The sequence below is a fragment of the Scyliorhinus torazame genome, chromosome 1 (assembly GCF_047496885.1).
Source record: "Scyliorhinus torazame isolate Kashiwa2021f chromosome 1, sScyTor2.1, whole genome shotgun sequence".
Classification (NCBI taxonomy): domain Eukaryota; kingdom Metazoa; phylum Chordata; class Chondrichthyes; order Carcharhiniformes; family Scyliorhinidae; genus Scyliorhinus; species Scyliorhinus torazame.
Window position 1 is genome coordinate 19,978,803 of NC_092707.1, and position 24,211 is coordinate 20,003,013.

Genomic DNA, 24,211 nt, shown 5'->3' on the forward strand with positions numbered 1-24,211 from the left:
GGTTTCCTCCAGGTGATCCGGTTTCCTCCCACGGTCCCAAGATGTGCAGGTTAGGTGATTGGCCATGTTAAATTGCCCCTTAGTGTCCAACGATGTGCAGGTTAGGTGGGGTTACGGGGATAGGGTAGGGTGCTCTTTCGGAGGGTCTGTGTAGATTTGATGGGCCGAATGGCCCCCTTCTGCCCTGTAGGGATTCTATCGATCTTGAGATGTGGATGACCCTGGCAAGGCCACATTAATCACCTGCCCCGGTTGCCCTGTGAAGGAGGCGGTGGACCTTTTCCTTGAACTGCTGTAACCTTTGTGACGATGTCTTACTAGAGAATTTTAAGATATTAACCCAGCAGTGATGAAGGATCCAAGAGAGCATTGAGCTCCCACAACATTGCTGTTCTTACTGTTCTCAGTGGTATAGGTCCAAGCGACCTTGGTTCTCCCGTCATGCCAGTAGCCCTGTGAATTGTACCCTTGAAGTCCTGGCAACTTGGTCTGTGTGCATTTAGTAGTTCTCCATTGTTTTGTTTGAATGCTGTGTTCTTTGAGGTTTTGTAAAAGACCGTCTGATGCTACGGCCTCGTTGGATAAATTTTAAACACGAAGAATAAAATCTATTAGTATTGGCAATTTGAGATGTATGTTACCAAGCATGGTGAAATATAATGTAATGTCAATACTCTGCAGTCCGAAAACCTGGCACTAAGTCAATTCTGGATTATAGAATGAGTTTCGAATACCAGACCAGCTGTGTGCGAACTGGAATACAGTGTAGATATTAATATTTACCTGAAACATAAAACGATGATAAAACATATAAAGCAGTAATAAAAATGTTACTTATCTAAATACCGTATTTTATAGAATTTACAGAATTTACAGTGCAGAAGGAGGCCATTCAGCCCATCGAGTCTGCGCCGGCTCTTGGAAAGAGCACCCTACCCAAGATCCACACCTCCACCCTATCCCCATAACCCAGTAACTCCACCCAACACTAAGGGCAATTTTGGACACTAAGGGCAATTTAGAATGGCCAATCCACCTAACCTGCACATCTTTGGACTGTGGGAGGAAACCGGAGCACCCGGAGGAAACCCACGCACACACGGGGAGGATGTGCAGACTCCGCACAGACAGTGACCCAAGCCGGGGATCGAACCTGGGACCCTGGAGCTGTGAAGCAATTGTGCTATCCACAATGCTACCGTGCTGCCCGTATTTCATGTTTCCGATCGTGAAGTATTGTACTAAAATGACCGCGGTGATGTCGAGGGACTGTTTGGATTTTGCTCAAAAAAATTCCGGACAAAGGTTTCCGAATGATACATTTCTGTATTGCACCTGACTGTCGAACAGGATCATAGTGATTTCAGCACGGAGGAGGGTTGTTCAGCCTCCATCTCTCCAGACTTCAATGTATAACTTGCTATGAGAAGCAAATTGTTTTTGAAAAGCACTTCAGAAAATGGATTAATTTATTGGGCTAATGGATGTGATGTTTTTATGTAAACCATCCCTTTTCTCTGTTTCAGGCACTGCTCCTTGGCAGTTATCAATGCCCTTGCTAATATAGCAGCTAACCTGCAGGGGGAGCAGCTGGTGGATGAACTTCTCGTCAATTTGCTGGAGCTTTTTGTACAGCTGGGTTTAGAAGGGAAACGAGCCAGTGAAAGAGCGAGTGAGAAAGGTCCTGCGTTAAAGGTAAGGAAGAGGCTGAACCATTCTCAGATGAGGCTCCATTTAGGTTCGTCATGGAAAATATCCACACATGAGCTTTTGAGGGTGTGCTGCCTGTTTCTGCACTCGAACCAAGTCCCGTTCGTCCATCACCTCTGTGCTCACTGTCCTGCTTTGGCTGCTGGTCAGGCAACATCTTGATTTAAAAACAAAATACTCATCCTTATTTAAAATCCCTCCATGGCCTCACCCTTCCCTATCTCTGTAACCTCCCCCAGCCTCACAAACCTCTGAGATATCTGCGCTTCCCTAATTTTGGCCTCTTGAACGTTCCCAGTTTTAATTGTTCCACCGTTGGTGGCTATGCATTCAGTTGGCAAGGCCTCCGGCCAATATCACTCTCGGACCACTCTGACTCTCTACCTCTCTTTCCTCCTCTAAGACACTCCTTCAACCTAACTCTTGACCAACATTGAAGCATAGACATAGAAAATAGGAGTAAGCCATTCGAGCCTGCTTTGCCATTCATTATGATCATGGCTGATCATCCAACTCCGTAACCTGTTCCCGCTTCCCTCCCCATGTCCTTTGATCCCTTCAGCCCCAAGAGCTACATCGAACTCGTTCGAAACATACAGGGCGGAATTCTCCCACAAGCTGACAAAGTGACATTTTGGGCGGGAAAAAAAGGTGAGAATCCTGCTGGCATTTCCGGGGTGATTCCCATCGCAATTCTCCCACACGTAGTCATTTGTTTGGAGCCTGGGGAGATTCCTGCCAGGATAGAGGGGCGCAGGACCAAAAGATGCCGGTGAGGCCGGCTCCTTTGAGATCGGGGTGCCCTTTTTAAAGGGTGCTCTGATCTCCAGACAGCCCCAGAGGCCCTCCTCGCCAGCAGAGAGCCCCCTCCCCACGCAGGCTTCAGGGCCCCCCTTAAGGATACTTCCCTCACCCTCCCCTTTTAAGGATTCTCCTCCCCCCCCCCCCCCCTTTTTCAGGCACTGCAGGGACCACCTAGGGACACCAATGGCCTCCAAGCCCCCAGCATGGTCATCACATCTTACCTCCATTAATGGTGATCTGTAATTATGGGCCAGGGTTTAGAGGACACCAAAGTATATCATGGAGTTCACCTCACCCACAACTTTTAATAGATTTTGGTTATGGGGAGCACAAGGGCCCACTTTACAGGTGTGATGCAACAGAGATCTAAAAGTATTTTTAAACAAAAACAATGTTTATTCTATGAATCCAGTTAACATTTTACAAACACATAGTAAATAGTTTATCAACTACCAACCCTGATAACTCGCCAAAAGATACAGTACTCTATAGATAGCCCTTAATAACTGTCCAATCACCATCCATAAGCCAAATAACCCTTTTTAACAAAAAAGTAGGTTTGCATTCCTTACAGAAACAGGTATTACTTTGAAATCATCAAGTGATCTGGAGCCATTCTTTAGCATACAGAGAGAGAGATCAATACACATCTGCTTGGTTTGAATGCAGCTCTCCAACTGAAAGTGAAACTAAAACACAGAGCCAAAACAGCTCAAAGCGAAAGTAAAGAGCAGAGCTCAGCTCCACCCACACAATGACATCACTGCAGCCACTTACGAAGATAAACATTTCTTAAAGTGACATTGACATGACTCTGTAGTGATTCCCGCCAGCCTCGCGCTGCACCAGCGGGTGTAGATTCCCGTGAGCCGGGACGCTCCAACTAGAAGCCGGAAATGTATATTTAAATGAGTTTGTGAAAGCCTGAATCAGAGTACCTCCGGTGGTACGGGCCGTGTGCATCGTGCTCCATTCAGCGTCCGGCGCAAACCCGTTTAGGGGTCGGCCTCTATTCTACGGAAATAATGGGAGGTGGGCTGGGCACAACACAGGGAGAGAATCTCCCCCTACAATGTTCTGGCCTCAACTGCTTTCTGTGGCCGGCTCACTGCTCTCGGTGAAGAAATTTCTCCTAATCTCAGTCCTAAATGGTTTACCCTGTATCTTCAGAATATGATCCCTGGTTCTGGGCTACCCAGCCACCTGGAACATCCGTCTTGCATCAACCTGTCTATTCCTGTTTGAATTTTATACGCTTCCATGAGACCCCCCCCCCCTAATTCTTTTAAACTCCAACATATATAATCCTATCAATAACTCAATATAATATTAATATATAACTCAGTCTCTCCTCATAACGTCAGTCCCGCCGTCCGAAGAAGCAGTCTGGTAAACATTTGCTGCACACCCTCCGCAGCAAGAAACATTCTTCCTCAGATAAGGTCTCACCAAGGTCCTGTATAACTGCAGCAAGACATCCCTGCTCCTGTGCTCGAATCCTCTCGCTGTGAAGGCAAACATACCATTTGCCTTCTTCACCAGGCTGCTGTACCTGCATGCTTACTTTCAGTGACTGGTGTACAAGGGCACCCATGTTGTTCCCCTCTCTCGATCTGTAGACATTCAGATAATCTGCCTTCCTGTTTTGCTACCAAAGTGGATAACCTCACATTTATCCACATGAGACTGCATCTGCCATGCTGCCCACTCACTTGAGCATCTTTGCATCCTCCTCACAGCTCACCCTCCCAACCACCGTTGAATCATAAAACTTTTGGTCTTGTGATGGAATAACTGCTTTGACTCTCTGTCTCATTTTGTTTTCTAATGCTCCTGTGAAGCTTCTTGGGACTTGTCATTATATTAAAGTTGCCATACACATAAAAGTAGCTGTTTTTGTTGTAAAACAGCTACCTGTGTTAGAAACCATTTTTAAAGGCAGTACCAAAATGGTCTCTTGGATTGGCTTTTGGAGTAACCCTGACAGTTACTATTGCATTGAAAACTTTATGATGCCTCTTGTAGTCATCGATGCCTGTATACCCCCAATCCTGTGATGTGATGTAATGGTGCTCAGCAGAGTGTTGGCTTTAATAAAAACCTTGTGAAATGCCTCGAGTTCTTTCTTGAACTAGTTGGAATTAATAATCATTGATGGCTGGGAAGACATGGGGACGTAAGCTAACTTTGCCAATGCAACACTACAGATTGCGACATCAGTCCCCTTGTCCCATGAGAACTGTACCCACTCTCCTTTGTACAACTTTATGCTGCAATCATTCATTCAAGATAATATGATCATGGGGCTGGTTTATTTCATTTCATTTCTTTATGCTGGAATCATTCATTCAAGATAATATAATCAGTGTGCAAAATTCGGAATCTATGTTTGTTTGTTGACTTGGCTAAACAAGGTCTCTGATTATTACAAATAAAGCTTACTAAAGGAAGAGTGGCAAACAGCACAGCTTTCAAAGCCGAAAATCTTTCAACTTTTAGATATACTATTATCAGATGTGGGCATCGCTAGCTAGGCTAAGATTGTCCCATCCCTACCTGTCCTTGAACTGAGTGGCTTGCCAGGCTATTTCAGAGGGCAATTAAGAGCCGACCACATTTCTGTGCGTCCGGAGTCACATGTAGGCCAGGCCAGGTAAGGGCGGCAGATTTCCTTCCCCAAAGGTCATTAGTGAACCAGATGGTTTTTTACAACAATTGGTAATGGTTTCATGGTCATTATCACTGAGGTTAGCTTTTATTTTCAGATTTTATGAATCGAACTCAAGCTCCACCAGCTGTTGTGGGGCGCGGGGGGGGGGGGGGGGGGGGGGGATTTGAACCCTTGTCCCCAGAGAATTAGTTTGGTCCTCTGGATCACTAATCCAGTGACATTACCAGTATGCCACTGTCTGGCATTAGAATCTTGATTCTTACTTTCCAACAAACTTTGGAACCTTAAGTGGCAGACACCATATTGTCTACATTTTTCTGTCTACATTTTTTTTTTACAAATCTCCTATGGACTCCATTCCACCAAACAGAATGCAAGAACTGTGATTTAAATGACATTTAAATATTTTTGTTATTTGCTGTAAACTGCTGGAGCTGTCCCAATATCCTATATTCCATGCTGATAACAAGGTATTGATCCAACAGATGCAAGACTTATCTATTCACTTGATCAGTGTCGAGATATATATCCTGCCGTTCGTTTGTTCCTAAAACGTTATTGCTCACCTTAATAGTCAAATTAAAAGATGTGTTTATTCTTGTCGCAGCTTTCAGAACTGTGCTGTAATGCTTGTACACAACAAATTGCTCTTATGTAGGCAGTTGCATCAGACAATGTCTCTGTTCAGCATCTAATTTGATTGATGGCACATCTGACAATGTAGGGCTTCCTCAGTGCTGCACCTAAATATTGACCTGGATTATGTTCTCCAGTCAATTAACGGGTTTGAACACAAATTCATCAGACTCACAAAGCGCTAAACTGATAATTTGATTCAGCTTTTTGAACGGCGTACCCAATGAAAAATGATGGTGGGGGGGGGGAGAAAGAATTGTTGTGTAGAATATCTGGACATGGGGGAGGGGGGTGAAATCTGGACATAATGTGGGGGGGGGGGGGGGGGGGGGGCGTGGAATCTGGGCATCGGTCGAATCCGGACATCTGCGGGGATGGGTTGCGCGAACAGACTTTGGGGTGGGCTTGGGAGAGTTTATGATGGGCTGCTTTGGGGTTAGGCCCGGTTGTGTCATGGCGGTGGGTGCTCAGGTCAAGGGGTGTGTGTGGGGAAACCTGTGCAGGTTGGGGAGGGTGGGGGCGAACATGGAGAAGGTCTGGACATGTGGGTGGATCCAGACAGGTCAGGGAGGTGGGGGCGGAGGTGGTGCAGTGTTGCTTGGTTTGGGGGGAGTGTGGGGGTTCCCCTGGTGGGTGGGTCAGGGGTGTTGGGTTGTCCTGTGCCTGTGCGAGGCTTGGTCTGGGTGCCCCCCCCCCCCCCCCCCCCCCCCCCCCAATCCCACAGTGGGGAGCCGAATGTATCCTGTTGGTAATCATGGCTGCCCTTATCACTACATTAACATAAATTGGAAAGCCACACAGCCCTTGTTGGTCATATTAAGTAGACGGCAAGCTACGTTGTTTGTCACAATCAAAGTAAATATTAGCAGGCTTCTCTTTAAACAGTGAATTAAATAACTGCATTTGTTCAAAGTTTAAACTTACAGGTTAATAATTAGCATCATAGCACAAAGTTCATCTGTAGCGAGTTGTATTATTTTAGTTTCCACCCATTCCTGTCCGATTTCACAAGAATTCTTTTATTCTTTTTACCCAAAAGAATTTGAAACCTGAGTTCTCAGAACAATTAGTGTTGAAAATCTGAAATGAAAAGAAATGCTGGGAAGTCGTGGTTGGACTGTCCGTATCTAAAATGGTTAAGATTACAGGTTAATATTTTGGGCTTTGACACTTCAGGGTATTCGGAAAACCTTTTACCTCCCTTTTTTGAAGTGTTGCATTTAAGCTTTAGAAATTCTAAGAACCAAAGTGGGTAGGCGTCTGCATGTATTTCTTTTTTAAATTTCGAGTACCTGTTTGTTTGTTTTTTCCAATGAAGGGGCAATTTAGCGCGGCCAATCCACCGAACCTGCGCATCTTTGGGTTGTGGGGGGTGAGACCCACGCAGACACGGGGAGAATGTGCAAACTCCACACGGACAGTGACCCGGGGCCGGGATTCGAACCCGGGTCCTCAGCACCTTAGGCAGCAAGGCTAACCATTGTGCCGCGTGCCGCCCCTTGCATGTATTTTTAATGAAAGGAATCATTCACCTTCCACACCTCAGTAAAAGGAATCCAAACAGGGAATCGATGGACTTGGCATGATTTCCTTTTACTTGTTTTGCCCCAGGTAGGGCTGCCTTGTTTTTGAAACGCAAGTCCAGAAAATAATGCTCGCTTTCTTCAGTCTCAAGTGCCAAGTAAATTAGTTGGTTATGAACATTTGCTTGCAGTTAGCTTGAAGAACTAAAGTTTTGACAACCGCAGCCTAAATTGATTTGTAACCCTTCCAATCAGAGAACCACAGCAATGCGTGATGGACTAACTGTTGCTCTCCAAACATCTGGCTAGCGTGACTTTGTCCTTCCTCAGCGCTTGCAAATTAATCCTTAAATGATTGTTTTTTTTTCATCATTTGCACTGATTTACTATCCAAAGGAATCCAGGCATTACCCCAAAGTATTGCATTTGTCCATTTTTAGCATTTACCGGCGTAAATCTGTCCTCAGAACACCCTAAAATATTTACTGTGTCAACCACTGATGCTCAGTGTGAGCAGTTTGTACCATCTACAGGATGCACTGCTACAATTCGCCAACGCTGCTTCAACAGCATGTTCCAAACCTGTAACCTGGTTCACATAGAAGGACACATGTGGTAGGAATCCCACCGCATACAAGTTCCCCTTCAGATCACACAGCAGCCTGGCATGGAAATGTATCATTCCTGTCGCTGGGGCGAAACCCTGGAATTCTCTCCCTAACAGCACTGTGGGTGTAGCTACACCACGTGGACTGCAGCCGTTCAAGAAGACAGCTCACCACCACCTCCTTTAGGGTAATTAAGAGTGTGCACTAAGCCGGTGGCGGCTATGACGGAGTAGGTCGCACATTTGGTGGCTCCCGCTCGGGTCGGAACTTTGGACCTTTTCCCCCGATTTTTTTTGTCGGATCTGAAGTGGGAAATTGATGTTGGATACAACTGTGACGAGGAATCCTACATCAGTGCATGGAGAAGCAGACCAGGAGTGCTCGCAAAGGAAGAAATAGGCGAATGGAGAAGGCTTGGGCTGAGGCTGCAACAGGAGAAAGCATTGCGGAGGACCGAAGTTCTGGCTTGTCGACCCAGCGATCGACGAAGCAGCTGGTGCAGTTCATGCAGGAGGGTTTCGCCAAGCAGAAACAGGGCTGCTTGGACCCGATTAAGGAGTCGACTGCGCGACTCAGACTGGATGCTCAAGATTGGGCGATCCAGAAAGTGGAGAAGGCACTGACTGAGCAGGAGAAGCACCAAGCTGCAGTGGAATTGGAGGTGGAAATATTGAGAGACCAACAGAAAAGGCTTCAGGAGAAGGTGGAAGATCTAGAAAACAGGTCCGACCGGCAGAAGCTGAGAATCGTGGGTCTCCCAGAGGGATCCGAAGGAACGGATGCAGGGGCATACAAAGCGGCTATGTTTCGGAACCTACTGGGGGAGGGGACGTTCTCACGACCCCTGGAGGTGGACAAGGCGCACAGAGCGCTAGCGAGGAAGCCGCGTGTAGGTGACCCCCCCACCCCCCCCGAGCGCAATGGTGGTGAGATTCCACAGATAACTTGACAAGGAGTGCATTCTTTTGGGAGGAGGGGGGAAAGAGGAGGAGGCGAGGAGAAGCCCCCCAACCAGGCTGATCACATGGAATGTAAGAGGGCTAAATGGGCCGGTTAAGAGAGCACGCGTGTTCACGCATTTGAGGGGACTGAAGGCAGACATGGCAATGACGCACTTTAGAGTAACTGACCAGATTAGATTAAGAAAGGGATGGGTCGGACAGGTTTTCCACTCGGGGCTGGACTCGAGGGGTCTCGATTCTGGTTAATAAGCGAGTATCATTCGAAGCAAGAAGAATAGTTGCGGACGTGGGGGGGTCGGTACATAACGGTCAGTGGAAAGCTGGAGGGGCTGCCGGTGGTACTCATGAATGTGTATGCGGCGAATTGGGATGATGTGGAGTTCATAAGGAGGATGTTGGGGAAGTTCCCGGACCTGGATTTGCATAAGTTGGTTATGGGGGGGGGGGAGAGAACTTCAACACAGTCATTAACCCAGGGCTAGACCGATCGAGCTCAAGGACAGGAAGGGTGCCAGCAATGGCAAAGGAGCTAAAAGGGTTTGACTTTTTTATCCTGAACAGGAATTTGCTGACGGGGGTAGCGGACACTGAGTACTCAGAGATCGTGATCTCGGATCATGCCCTGCACTGGGTTGACCTGCAGGTGAGCAAGGAGAGTAGCCAGCGCCCACACTGGAGGCTGGACGTGGGACTTTTAGCTGATGAGGAGGTGTGTGGGCGGCTGACGAAATGTATCCAGAACTATCTGGAAGTCAACGACACGGGGGAAGTTTCGGCTGCGGTGGTCTGGGAGGCGCTGAAGACGGTGGTTAGAGGGGAGCTGATCTCGATACAGGCCCACAGGGAGAAGCCAGACAGAGCAGAGACGGAACGACTGATAAAGGAAATACTACAGGTCGACCGGAGGTATGCGGAGACCCCAGAGGCAGGGCTTCTAACGGAACGACGGAGGTTACAGGTGGAGTTTTGCTTGTTAACTACAGGGAAGGCGGTGGAGCAGCTGAGGAAGGCGAGGTAGGCGTTCTATGAGCATGGGGAGAAGGCCAGTAGAATGCTTGCGCAGCAGCTTAGACAGCGGGAGGCGGCCAGGGAGATTGGGAAAGTAAGGGACAGAGATGGGAACCTGGTTGGAGATTCAGCTGGGGTCAATAAGGTGTTCGAGGAATTCTGCAGCAGGCCGTATGAGTCGGAACCCCCAGCTGGGCCGGAGGGGATGAGGCAATTCTTGGGGGGGGCTGAAGTTCCCGAAGGTTGATGAAGACTTGGTAGAAGGGCTGGGGCCCCGATCTGGTTGGAAGAGGTAGCAGATGGGCTGAAGGCCATGCAGTTGGGTAAAGCCCCGGGACCGGATGGGTACCCTGTGGAGTTTTACAAAAAGTTCTCTGGGATTCTGGGGTGACTGTTGATGAGGATATTTAATGAGGCAAGAGAGAGAGGGGGGGCTACCCCGACGATGTCACAGGCCACTATCTCATTGATCCTGAAGCGGGATAAGGACTCGGAGTTATAGAACATACCGTGCAGAAGGAGGCCATTTAGCCCATCGAGTCTGCACCGACCCACTTAAGCCCTCACTTCCACCCTATCCCTGTAATCCAATAACCTCATCTCACCTTTTTTGGTCACTAAGGGCAATTTATCATGGCCAATCCACCTAACCTGCACGTCTTTGGACTGTGGGAGGAAAACGGAGCACCCGGAGGAAACCCACGCACACACTGGGAGAACGTGCAGACTCCGCACAGACAGTGACCCAAGCCGGGAATCGAACCTGGGACCCTGGCGCTGTGAAGCCACAGTGCTATCCACTTGTGCTGCCCAATGCGGGTCCTACAGACCGATCTCCCTACTAAATGTAGATGCCAAACTGTTGGATAAGATCTTGTCCTCAAGGATTGAAGACTGCTCCCGGACGTGATTGGGGAGGACCAGACGGGATTTGTTAAGGGGAGGCAGTTGGCGGCCAACGTAAGAACGCTGTTGATTGTTATCATGATGCCCCCAGAGGGTAGGGACGTAGAGGTAGTGGTCACAATGGACGCAGAGAAGGCATTTGACCGGGTGGAATGGGAATATTTGTGGGAGGTACTGGAGCGGTTTGGATTTGGGCGAATATGCGTATGGAGGCGGCTTCATGCAAGGGCACTAGTTTGGGGGCGTTGGTAGCGGCGCATCTGCCGTTCCCGCCGGCAGGCTCCTCCACCAGCCCCGTGGTGGTCGCAGCCCTGAGAGTCTGGGGGCAATGGAGGGGACATGTGGGAGCAGAGGGAGCATCGGTCTGGTCCCCAAATTGCAATAATCACCGTTTTTCCCCGGGGAGGTTAGATGTAGGAGGTGGCAGAGAGCAGGGATCGAGAGGATGGGCGATATGTTTATAGAAGGGAGCTTCCCAGCTTGAGGGAACTGTAGGCGAAATTTGAACTGACGGGAGGGAATGAATTTAGCTACCTGCAGGCGTGAGACTTCCTACGCAGGCAAGTCTCAACCTTCCCGCTCCTACCACCAAGGGGGATACAGGATAGGGTAGTTTCCGGAGTGTGTGTGGGAGAAGGGAGGCTTTCGGACATTTATAAGAAGCTTATGGGGTCAGAGGAAACACAGACCGAGGAGCTGAGACACAAATGGCAACAGGAGTTAGGTGGAGAGTTAGAGGATGGTCTCTGGGCGGACGAGTTGAGTAGAGTCAACGTCTCCACAACATGTCCCAGGCTCAGCCTGACACAGTTCAAGGTCGTCCACCGGGCTCAAATGACAGTGGTCTGGATGAACAAAATGAATTGGGTACTCTAAATTTAAAAAAACAAATTATAAAAAAAAAAAGTAATTCCTGGCCTCAGTCATTATGCAAAACTATTCCTACTGGCTGACTAGCTATTCCCATAAATGTTCATTACAGGAGCACCAATTTAAGGGCTCCATTTTCTTTCACACAAATTCACGTTTTCAATCATCTGTCTGCTCCACACTTTCCTCTCACCCCACAAAATTACCTAGATTACTTACACTTGCACCCGTTAATCAGCTCACAAAACCAGAGTTTCCCTTACAACAATCAATGTTGTCAGTGCAATGCAAAAGTACTCCAAATGCAATTGACATAATGAGCTACAGTATGAAGCAATTTATTAAGGTGCTATCATCCACCTTGTATAGCGTAATGATTAAAAATAATGCGGTTGAATTGTGATTTCACCTATAGGCATCCTGAAACCCATGAAATTTGGGGATGTTATGACATTGCTTTGTGGAACTGCACAGCTCAGTATCTCGAGCATTCGAACTGACTTTAGAGTGGCCTTTCATGGGATGGAATAATGTGGAGATTAAGTGGCAGATGTTCTGGCTAGATTAAGGACGTGCTGTGAAAGCCATCGTTGAGTTGTTTTCAAAGCTTAACGTAATGCTATAACTGCAGATGACCCAACTTTAACCCTTTTCTCTACACGGTCTGAGTGCCCACAACCTCTAAAACCATGCTACTAGTACAGTTGTTTACCGCATTTACGTCGCCGCCATATAGTCTTAAATGAAGCTCCAGTAGTTATAGGGCGCGATCTTCTGGCTGATCACGCCAGCGGGATCTCCCGGTCCCACCAGTGACGCATGCCCACGGCGGGATTCCCGGAGGCGTGGGATGGATTCAGTGGGAAATCCCATTGACAGCAGTGATCACGCCACCAGCCAATGGCGGGCCACTTCCTGCCGCTAAAAAACACACGGTGGGGAGGCCAGAGAATCTTGCTCTATATCTCTGCAAAGTTAATGTTTATTATTTTTTTCATACATTTAGAGTACCCAATTTTTTTTTTCCAATTAAGGGGCCAATCGTACCTACTCTGCACATCTTTGGGTTGTACAGGCGAGACACACGCAAACACGGGGAGAATGTGCAAACTCCACTTGGACAATGATCCGGGGCCGGGAGGCAGCAGTGCTAACCACTGCGCCACCGTGCCGCCCTACGTTAATGTTTATGATCAACCGATGCTGTAAATAAATTTGTGGCTAAGTCTTTCAAACATCGTCTTCAAATCAAAACTATTTCGATCGGACCATTCTGCCACTTGTTAACGCCGCAAACCACTGTGTATTTTCCAGGTTGGCTAAATTAATTACAATTGGAGAGTATAATTTTCTTTGGTACATATGTAAACTTGGTGAGACTTCTGTCCATGTTCAAAATGCGTGGAGATTTTCCAAGTTAACTGTTACCAGAGGCTAATTTTTGATGTTTCAACTCTTCTTTTTCTGAAACTTTAATGGAACCTCAACAAGCTCTCGGCAGTATATTTATCGGAACATGTACTTACAGTAATGCATTTATTCTTTTGTTTCAGGCTTCAAGTAGTGCGGGTAATTTGGGGGTTCTTATTCCTGTCATTGCAGTGGTGAGTACCCTTTTCAAGTCCTTATCGAAAACCGCGCAGTATTGTTTTGTAGGAGGCATAGACTTGATAGAAACCGCGTACCAATGAATAGGGGCTAGGTTTGGACACGATATACGAAAGGTATATTCATTTTTAATTACTACATAATTTAGAGTACATTAAATAATTACATAACCATGTCCAGAACAAAAATTCCCCATGGTATTGGATTTGAGTAATTGAAAAACAAAGACCGACGCACATTTGTCCAGGAAAGCAGTATCATAGTTATCACAGAAGTGCTGTTGAAATAGGAAATTGCCTTCCGGTTTTGGGTTTGGGATGTCTTAAACTGGAGCACAGTCTCAGCACCACGACTGATTTACGCAGTGTGATCTGATCAAGAAATGCTTGGGAGCGACAGTAAAGCGGCATCGCTAAGTGTGCCCCAGTCAACATGGTTTGCTTTTGTATCAGGATGAACAATGAGCGCAGTGGATGCTGCATGCAGCTGCAGAATGTGTGTTTCATCATTTTTATAATTGGAGAATGGTTACAGCACAGGAGACAACCGTTCGGCCGATGTTGACCCCCCTGAAGGAGCAGTTCACCTCGTGCTACTTCCCTGCCTTTACCCTAATGTAGCCCAGCAATTGTTTCCTTTGCAGATGATGATCCAATTTAAAGAAAACAAAACGCTTTCTACCTGAACAGGTGCAGTAATGTTTCTCTATCCTGTAAATTCTGCCTGCACTTTTTGGCTATTTGCAGAGTTGATGGGTTAGAGTTAACTTTGAAAGTAAATGTTTAATTTTGCAATACAAGCAAATAGTGTGAGCTACCATTTCTTTGTTGCAATTTTGCCAGCCATTGAGTAGCCCCAGGATAGGAGGATGACCAAAGAGCTCCTAATCATGCTTCTGGTGTTATAAACCTGTTCAATGAGGAAAACTTCCAACATTAAAAAGAATTAGACGAACCAGAATTCGCGTCTCTTGCAAATGGTTCATTTTTGTTTCAAGTTTAACGCCCGTGCAACGCAGATTGAGCTTTGCACTGATGCTAAAACATGTGTAGTTTAAACCCGTTGTTAAAGCCTAAACTGATTCCAAAGTGGAACTGGTGTTGGATTGGGCCTTGACTTGAGTTTCAGGCTGCATTTATGAATGCCAATGTAGCAGCCATGTTACAGGCAATGATTCTGTGGTTGACACGCTAATCTGTTTTTGATTGTGTCGACCGGGGCAGAAATGTTACATCAGCTACCTGGAGAATCCGTGTTTAAAGTAGAATTTTGGGATCTTTTGCATCAACCCAAACAGCCAGAAAAATTTCCCTATTCAAAGGGCAACACATGCAAAAATCCAGATCTCCCTCGTGGGTTTGTCGACCCAGGTGTTTACACTGAAATCCCAGTATTGGGGTTAAAACCTAAAAAAATGTCAGGGTGGGACGATAGTTCAAGCTGCTGAATTCAAGCCACGTGCGTAGTAGTCGAACGGATCAGGTGTAAATTTAACTCTGTGCGGAAAATGTTGACGGACTGGATTTGTTCCCAAAATTTTGTTCAACAGGTTTTTCTGTGAAGCCATACTCATTTGCTTACAGTTACCGTCTCATTCATTGCGATACAAAATTTCATTCTGAAATAATTTTTCTGAAAAACTTAGGTTGTAGAATTTCTGTCCGCCGGCCATTAATTGTTCTGCGGGTTTGTTACCCGCCCCACGTACAGCAGACATTCGGTGCGGTGCTCGTATATGAGAAATAAAAAGGGTCTGTTGACGGAAAATTCATTCTGCGAGGAAAGGGGCATAAAGCCGACCGTTGTCACAGACGCCGCTGTTGTCCCTTCTTCATTCACCATTATCGACCCTTGATGCTTGAACTGAAAGAATTGAGACATAAGTGATCAATCACTCTTATGGGTTAGTTAGCCCTGATCAGGACAAGCTTGTATTCTCAGACTAAAGGGACGATCCTTCAAAACACAGATGAGGAGGAATTTCTTCAGCCAGAGGGTGGTGAATCTGTGGAACTCTCTGCCGCAGAAGGCTGTGGAGGCCAAATCACTGAGTGTCTTTAAGACAGAGATAGATAGATTCTTGATTAATAAGGGGATCAGGGGTTATGGGGAGAAGGCAGGAGAATGGGGATGAGAAAAATATCAGCCATGATTGAATGGCGGAGCAGACTTGATGGGCCGAGTGGCCTAATTCTGATCCTATGTCTTATGGTTTTATGGTATTCAAAACCCAAGCAGGCTGCATCCTGCTATCATTGTTAGAACTGGGAAAGGGCATTCTAGACTTTGATTACCTTAAGTGACAAGTTTTGCAAATTATATTGATGGACTGGAAAGGACATTGCCGTATTGAGGGGGAAAATCTGTAACTACAGACAAAAGCTGTGTATGTCATCATCAAAGCTTGGCATTATTGCACACCATTTGACCACATCGACTTCATTCTCTTGAGTGGGGGGGGGGGGGAATAGAATGGTTTTCTCAGATGAAAATATACACACTTTGTTATAGTTCTTGAAAGTAATTTAATCCATTATTAGCCCCATTTCTTTCAAGATAATTTAAAACTTACTTTGGAAATTCAGGTACATATATTTCCGTAACATTGACCTGTTAACTTAAGATTCCACTAATTTCGATTGTTGCCTGTTTTTAATTGCCTTGTTAAATGTACAAATCCTCCGTTGCACTTAGAATGGGAAAACATAATTTAAATGCTTCGTCATTCTACCAAGTGAACCGTTGCATTGGTAGAGTTAACGTCAATTTTCTGCGCCGGTAATTGCATTCTTAGTTGGTGGGGCAATGCTTTTCTTAAGTGGTGAACGTTTTACATCAGTAGATATATTTCCTAGTTGGACAATAGTGCAGAATGAAAACCAGCAGGGCATTTAAATAGGCGAAAGGCTTGTGTTGTTCAGGTAACCAAGTGGCTCTGAGCGTAAAGCTGATAAAATCTGTTGGCCACAAGAAAAACTTCTATCTTATGAATGGTTTGCACAGGTGAGATGTGGAGAGAACGTTTCCACTTGTGGGAGAATCTAAAACTGGGGGCAATAAATACAAGATGGTCACTAATGAATCCAACAGGGAAATGGGAAATTTATTTACTCAGAATGGATAGAATGTGGAATTCTCTTTATCACAGGAAATGGTTGGGGCAAACAACTTGGCTGCTTTCGAAAGGAAACTGGATGAATACGTGAGGACAAAAGCCAATAGAAAGGTCTGCTGAAAGGCTGTGATGATTTAGAGGAGAACGGGGCGGCTGGGGGGAAACTCGCGGAGTGTTAATTCAGCATAGATTAGTTGGGCTGAATGACCTGTTTCTGTGCTGCATATTCAATGTAATTAATGTAATCAAATATCCTAAGGTGTTTCATGAGTGTTATCAAACAGAATTTGCCATGAACTGCACAGAAAGCTATTATGACAGATGCGTTGGTTATAGAAGAATCTTAGGGGAGGAGAGAGAAGCAGAGGGGTTTGGGTTAGTTGGTTTCACTAATGGGAAGTAGAAAAAAAAGAAGGCTTTGTAGGAATGGTTTTAGTTTCTAGTGTTTAGCACTGTGAAAACTAGATGCAACGTTGCCCATTTCAATCATGTTTGTGACTTCAATTAGTGGTCCAAATAATTGATGGCAGAAATGTACTTTAGTCCTTCCAATTGTGGACTTTGGGGTCATGCGAATAGGAGCTGGTGGCTTTCAACTCAAGCATTTTAAATTTGTAAATCTCTCTTCACCTATTTAAAACGTAGCTGCCTTTCAGCTAGGTGCATAACCTGTACTGAACTGGCAATGGCACAAAAGCCAACTGCTTCCTTCATCCACATGGCTCATTCCTGCCCTCGGGGAGCTGGTGGAGATCTATCTTCGGCCCTCACAAGATGGCTTCTAACCAGCGTCTCAGTGAAACTCCCTTCAGAGTGCGATTAGTCTAATTTGATAAACGTTGTGATCCGATTCCTCCAACAGACTTACTGTTGTTCTACGCCCATTTCATTTTGTCTATACATTTGTCTTTGTGGTATACGTGCACAAGGGAACTCCTACCAGGTTAATGCCCAGACTGTCCTGAGTTGATATTCCAGTAAAGTCTGCTTCTGCTTGGAAAGGTAATGTCAGGCCCAAAGTCTTCAAGTATGGCACCAGGTCGTAGTGCTTCACCAGGTTGAATCTGGGCAGCAAAACTTTCCTTGTTCTTTTTTGGGGAAAAAAAAACCTCAGAGTTAATTTTAAATAAAATTGTAAACACCACATAGCTTGTACAGAAAGTTTCTTTCCTCTGATTTATATAGTACTTTAATTGCTAAAATGTTAATTCATGTCACCTTGAAGGCTGCACTTTGATGAATAAAACCGTTGTTTCCCAAGCATATAGAATCATAGTTGGTACAGCACAGGGCAGGCCATTCTGGCCCAGCATGGCTGTGCTAGCTTTTTAGCAGAGCTGTCTCATTATTCCCACTCTCTTGATTTTCCCCTCAAAGCTGTGCAATTTCCTTTTTTAAGCATTTTGTCCAATTTCTCAACGAAAGTTATTATTGATCCATTTGCGTAAACACCCCCCCCCCCCCCCCCCCCCCCAATGGTCCTTTTGCCAGTTATCACAGAATTGTTACGTCGCGGAAGGCGGCCATCGTGCCTGCGCCTGCTCTCCACACGAGCATTGTGACTTAGTGCCATGCCCCGGCCTTTCCCCCCCACCCCTGCACATTATTTCTATTCAAGTAATCATCTGATTCTCCCTTGAATGCCTCGATTGAACCTGTCTCCACCACACTTCTAGGCTGTGCATTCAGGACCCCAATCACTCGCTGTGTGAAAAAGATTATTCTTGCATCATATTTCCCATCACGTTTGCTTCTTTTGCAAATGACTTCAAATTTGTGCCCTCTTGTTCTAGATTATTTTACGAGCAGAAACAGTTTCTCCCTATCCACTCTCAGTCCCCTCATAATATTGAACATCTCTATTAAATCTCTTCTCCATCTTCTTTGAGAACTGTCCCAACCTCTCCAATCTATCCACATAACTGAAGTTTCTCATCCCCGGAACCATTCTTGTGAACCTCTTCTGTATTCTCTCCAATACGCTCACATCCTTCCTATAGTGCGGCACCCAGAACTGTACACAATATTCCAGCTGAGATCTAACTAATGCCTTGTCTATAAGTTCAGCACGACCTCCGTGCTCTAGTACTCTGTTCCCCTATAATAAAGCCCAGAATAGTGTATGCTTTATTAACTGCTCACTCTCCCTATCCTGCCACCTCCACCGACCTATGCACATAGACACCCAGGTCTTTCAGCCCCTGCACTCCCATAAGAATTGTACTCCTTATTTTATATTTTCTGTGCTCTTTCCTTATATCTGTCTCCTCAAGTGACTGGTACTCCAGCCAATGGAAACAATTGTCCCACAAACATGTTGCCATTCTGGTAAATCTCCTTTTACATCGCTACAATAAATGTGCACATTTATTAAAAAGAGCCCTTGATGTTCCAACAGTACAAGCCAGTGAGTAGGAGATACAAAGGCAAAATCCCCCAGGATCAGTGTTTTCTCTGAGCACAACAACCTAAAGGTTCCGCCGCACAACTCTGAGGTCGGCCACACACAAAGTGTAAAGGAATCCTGCGCTTCTACAAATCGTCCGTGCACTCCAAATGAAAAAGGAGGGTACATTGCCCAGGGTGCTTGGGCGCTGTGGGCAATACTGCCAGGACTTGTGGGTGGGTGGGAGGGAGGGGGGGGGGGGGGCACAAGCAGCCTGTAGTCTTGATCCCTCTCTGTGTTTCACAGAATAGTGAGCTAGATTGAAATCACTGAAATTAACAGAACTGTCTCCAATTCATTACAGTTTCTGTAAACCTGTGAAGAAATTTTACAAGCATTTGGACGCTTATAATCACTTCATAAAAGGAGGCCTTTGGATTGGGCAATGTGATGCAGATCACTGTTAAAACCATACCGATTTTCATCCAGCCGCGTGTGCCAGTGCACAACGTATTTTATTTCTCTGAGGGCTCTTGGACTTTGAAACAGTACGCTGTATCACTGCTCGAGCATGCAGAATGTACCTGTTAGTCATGCTGTTTAACCACTTCACCACCACTTCCGACATCAGCTGCTTTTCAATGGCTCTCATGCCAGAGAACTTGCGGGGCACCACGATCAGCATACTGATGTTTCCCACGTACGGCAGCCGGAGCACGTCGCATTCCAGCTCGCGGTCTGCAGCCGCCAGGAAGTTTCCCTTCGTCTGCATCATCGGCACTCTCACCGTGCTCTTTTCATTCAACCAGAACGAGCCCACGTACGTCTTTTCAATTGGAAATATAGTTTCCCAAGATCCTGTTTAACCAGAGGGAAAAAATGTCACATAGCATATTTTGATTTAACCTCAGGATTGCAGATTTTTGAATTCCATTGGCACTTTCCATATTGGTCGCAGAGAAACGAGATCTCCCAAGTTGAATATTATATATTAGAAGTTTTTCATATATTTTCTCCATAGAGATGCCTGAGACGGGCCATGATTAGCATTTTATGGGCAGTTAAATGCATAAATAATAGAAAAAATATAATTAGAAGTGGCACATTTAAGAGTTTAAAATGATCCTTTAAAACAATTCAATGCAGCGTCTCAACCTCAGTACCTTTTTTATCCTCTGAAATCTGGCGGTCATGGGAGTTGAAGGAGGCCATTCAGCCCCTTGAATCCTTTACATTTGAAGTGCCCATTTCACTGTGCATATTGTATGCAATTCCTTTGTCTGCTGCACATTACTGCCACCATTGGAGGGCAAAGGGAACTTCCGTGACACTAATAATGCCACATACATTTTCTGTAATCTTTTCAGGAGCACTCTATTTTGACACCGCAAATAATAAAGTAGTGATGCCAATGACTCCTCTACCTCCACCCTCTCTCTTTTGCTGAATTCTAAGAAAATTATTTTTGTGAAAGTTAAATTCGGATTTGGATGTATTTGTTATGGATGGAGTGGTGTACATGCATAGTTATGACTTAAACGTAATTTGGGTTTAGCATCTTGAATTTCAACCAATAAAAATTTGATGAGATTATTGTGTGATCAATGGAAAAGCTGGATTTAGTAGTTATGCTATTATGATAAATGAAATCTATTGTACAACCAAGCACGGTGACGTGATGAAGCAATTATGCTTTGGGTTGAGAAACGTGGTACTCGTTGAATTTGAGGCTAAAATTTACCTTTCAAGTATAAGCAATTCAGAATCATGATTAGAGTTTGTGGATCTACTGTTTTTAAGGGTTCCTTAATCAGTCCTTTGGTGAGCTTCAAAATACGGTCATTTATTTTGCTGATCAAAATGGGGTCGGAAAAGTTGGCTGACTGAGGCTCGGCAAAGTAATACATCTTCATATTTTGTGTGAAGTTGCTCAGAATCTGTGTATCCTGTCGCACAAACAGACTATTAACAACGCGGAGAGTGTAACCAAAGTTATGGCGAAAGAGGCGATGGGTAAGCCTGCGGAAGAGATTGTGAACGGTCATTGTGTCGTATTTTACACTTGCATTTACAAAATCTGCAAAGCCAAGTGCCTGGAATAGCTGCCGATGGGTTTCATGCTCTGCACCTAAAGAAACCATGCCCAGGATTATTGAAATGCCGACTGGAGCTAGCAGTATGTTATCGGACTGAGCAACAACATTCCTGATGCTTCTATAAAGATCAAAAGCAAAGTTGGCATTGACAGTGTTCAGGCGTTGAATTCTGGTTTTGCCGTGGAATAGCCGAAGTAGCCTGGCTCTTTTGGCCGCTGGATCTGCAGGTTCAAGCTCCATGTCCATTTCGTCCACCACGTCTATCTCGTCAATTTTATCAATGTAATCGTCATCCTCCTCTGCCAGCAGTTTATCAAAATCCAGGTAGTCGTCCTCTTCCTCTCCTTCTGGAAGGAGCTCTTGTGTTAAGGTATTATCTTTGTGGAATTGCATTTGGGCACTTTCAATGGCAAGATCCTCACTGTCCAAACTGGCTTGAGGATGTGCTGGCTTGCCGGTTGCCTCCGTGTAGAAATGTTCATGTAAAGGCTTAACTCCACACAGTGTAGGAACAGGAACCAGGTAGGCACTCAGAATGAAGAGTAGGTACCTCATTTTGAAGAGATTCTCTTCTGTTGGTGGCAAATGGAAGAAATTAGACTTTCAGTAAAATAATGAAAATGACTGCAAACAATAAATTGTCGGTTGGCTGACCAGAATATTGTAATTAGCACAAGTGCTTCGCCTGTTACAGAAAGCATCAATTCACCTACAATGTGAAGTTTATCAACATTTCTGAAATGAATTTGATGCCGTTGGAAATTGTACAATCTAATAGTGTTCATATCTTGTCCGTGACTATTTTTGAAGTGTGAATGATCATCAGGGTTTTTATTTATTCTCTTGTGCAAACTGAGCACATGACGGGCACCTAGTTTCATTACCAATGTGTCAGCTAAACTATTCATTCAAAACAGGAAGGCTATATTTGTAACAAAGTCAACCATACCTGAATGGTTGTAAATTGGACGAGGGGAGTGTGCAGCGGGACCTTGTTGTCCTTGTGCACCAGCCGCTGAAGGTAAGCATGCAGGTGCAGCAGGCGGTAAAGAAGGCTAATGGTATGTTGGCCTTCACAGCGAGAGGTTTCGAGTACAGGAGCCGGGATGTGTTGCTGCAATTATACAGGGTCTTGGTGAGACCACACTTGGAGTATTGTGTGCAGTTTTAGTCTCCGTCTCTGAGGAAGGATGTTCTTGCTGTCATGGGAGTGCAGCGAAGGTTTACCAGACTGATTCCAGGGGTGGCGGGACTGTCATATGAGGAGAGATTGACTAGGTTGGGATTGTTCTCGCTGGAGTTCAGAAGAATGAGGGGGGATCTCATAGAGACTTATAAAATTCTAACAGGACTAGACAGGGTAGATGCAGGAAAGATGTTACCAATGGTGGGTGTGTCCAGAACCAGGGGTCACAGTCTGAGGATTCAGAGTAAACCATTTTGGACAGATATAAGGAGACGTTTCTTCACCGAAAGAGTGGTGAGCCTGCCGAATTCTTTACCACAGGAAGTAGTTGGTGCTAAAACTTTGAATATATTCAAGAGGGGGCTGGATATAGCACTTGGGCAGAATGGGATTAAAGGCTATGGGGAGAAAGCAGGATTAGGCTATTGAGCTGGATGATCAGCCATGATCGTGATGAATGGCGGAGCAGGCTCGAAGGGCCAAAAGGCCTCCTGCTCCCATCTTCTATGTATCTACGTATCTATATATAATGCCTTCCACGATACAATCAACAGTTCTGCAACTGAATTGAGCCAAGTGCATGCTGGGATTCCCATACCATGCAACTGTGAAATAGAACATAATTTGAGACACCCTTTGCAGTACCACACATGACTGGTTCAGGGCTAGCACCACTGTAACAGAACCCGTCATTGAAGCCAGGCGACCTGCCACTAATTACAAATAGGAACTGGCAAGAACAATCTGAATGCATGAAGAATTATGAAGAGACGTCCAACGGACTACTAAATCTTGCCATTGCGGTTAGGCGGCACAGTGGTTAGCACTGTTGCTTCACAGTACCAGGGACCCGGGGTTTACAATTAACACTGCAATGAAGTTACTGTGAAAATCCCCTATTCGCCACATTCCGGCGCCTGTTCGGGTACACAGAGGGAGAATTCAGAATGTCCAATTCACTCCTTTCGGGAATTTGTGGGGGGAAAAAAGCTGCAGATCCCTCTGGTATCCGAGTCATCCCTCAGCCAACATTGCAAAGAGCAGCTAAGTAGATGTTTATTTTCTGCTGCTTACACAACAACGGTGACTACACACCCAAGGTAAATGCGCTTTAGTGCTTTGGCCTGTTCCTGAGGAAGTGAAAGGCACTTTATAAATGCAAATTTGGTGTCTTTCCCTCTTGGCTTTTTTCATTTTTTCCCCTCTTTTCCCTCACTCATTGTCTATCTTATACTTGTACACACAATAGGCTTAAGTCTACAGCTTATACATTAAAATGGGGTGGCACACGGCACAGTGGTTAGCACTGGGACTGCGTCGCTGAGGACCCAGGTTCGAATCCCGGCCCTGGGTCACTGTCCGTGTGGAGTTGACACATTCTCCTGTGTCTGCGTGGGTTTCACTCCCACAACCCAAATAGTGCCTTTCACAGCTGCAGGACATGCTAAAATGCCTTTACAATCAATTAAGTACTTTCGAAGTGTAGTCACTGTTGTAATGTAGAAAATGTGATTGTCAATTTGCACACAGCAAGCTCTCTCAAACATCAATGTGTTAATGACCACATAATCTATTTGTGATGTGGATTGAGGAATGAGCATTGGTCAGGACACGGGGGATAACGCCCCTGCTTTGCTTCAACATAGTGCCAGTGAACCTTAAATATCCACCCGAGGGAACAGGTCGGACCTCGGTCTAACATCTGATGCAAATAATAGTATCTGCGGGACTTCCGGTGGTGGCTATGAAGGAGTAAGTCTCACATTTGGTGGTCCCCGCTCTGGTCGGACTTTTGGACCTTTTCCCCCGATCTTTTAACGGACTTGAATTGTAAAACTGATGTCAGTGGCAATTCTTAACTGAATTCACACTTCGGTGCATGGAGAAAAGGACTAGAAGTGTTCGTAAGGGCAGAAATAAGAAGACAGAGAAGACTTGGGCTGTAGTTGCAACAGGGGACAGCATGGCGGAGGGACGAACCTCTGGCTTGTCGACCCAGCAGTCTATGGAGCAGCTGATGCAAGTCATCCAGGAGGGCTTTGCTACGCAGAAACGGGACTGCTTGGACCCGATAAAAACGTTGATTGAGCGGCTGGAGCTCAGGTTGGACGCCCAGGATCGG

The 24,211-nt window shown here is 45.6% G+C and overlaps 2 protein-coding genes across 4 annotated transcripts in view; one reads left to right on the forward strand and one right to left on the reverse strand.

The window, feature by feature from the left end:
* pi4kab (phosphatidylinositol 4-kinase, catalytic, alpha b) overlaps positions 1-24,211 on the forward strand; it is a 345,324-nt gene that overhangs the window by 135,835 nt on the left and 185,278 nt on the right. The window contains exons 18-19 of the mRNA XM_072473986.1: positions 1,527-1,695; positions 13,252-13,302. Coding sequence (XP_072330087.1) covers positions 1,527-1,695; positions 13,252-13,302 — 220 coding nt within the window. The remainder of the gene's footprint in view (positions 1-1,526; positions 1,696-13,251; positions 13,303-24,211) is intronic.
* The window catches only part of serpind1 (serpin peptidase inhibitor, clade D (heparin cofactor), member 1), a 28,365-nt gene continuing 17,568 nt past the window's right edge, over positions 13,415-24,211 (reverse strand). For all 3 annotated transcript variants that reach the window (XM_072474116.1, XM_072474207.1, XM_072474293.1), the window contains 4 exons: positions 20,549-21,475; positions 19,392-19,665; positions 17,362-17,509; positions 13,415-15,169 (listed from right to left, as the gene is read on the reverse strand). In XM_072474116.1, coding sequence (XP_072330217.1) covers positions 14,978-15,169; positions 17,362-17,509; positions 19,392-19,665; positions 20,549-21,475 — 1,541 coding nt within the window. In that variant the 3' untranslated portion in view covers positions 13,415-14,977. The remainder of the gene's footprint in view (positions 15,170-17,361; positions 17,510-19,391; positions 19,666-20,548; positions 21,476-24,211) is intronic.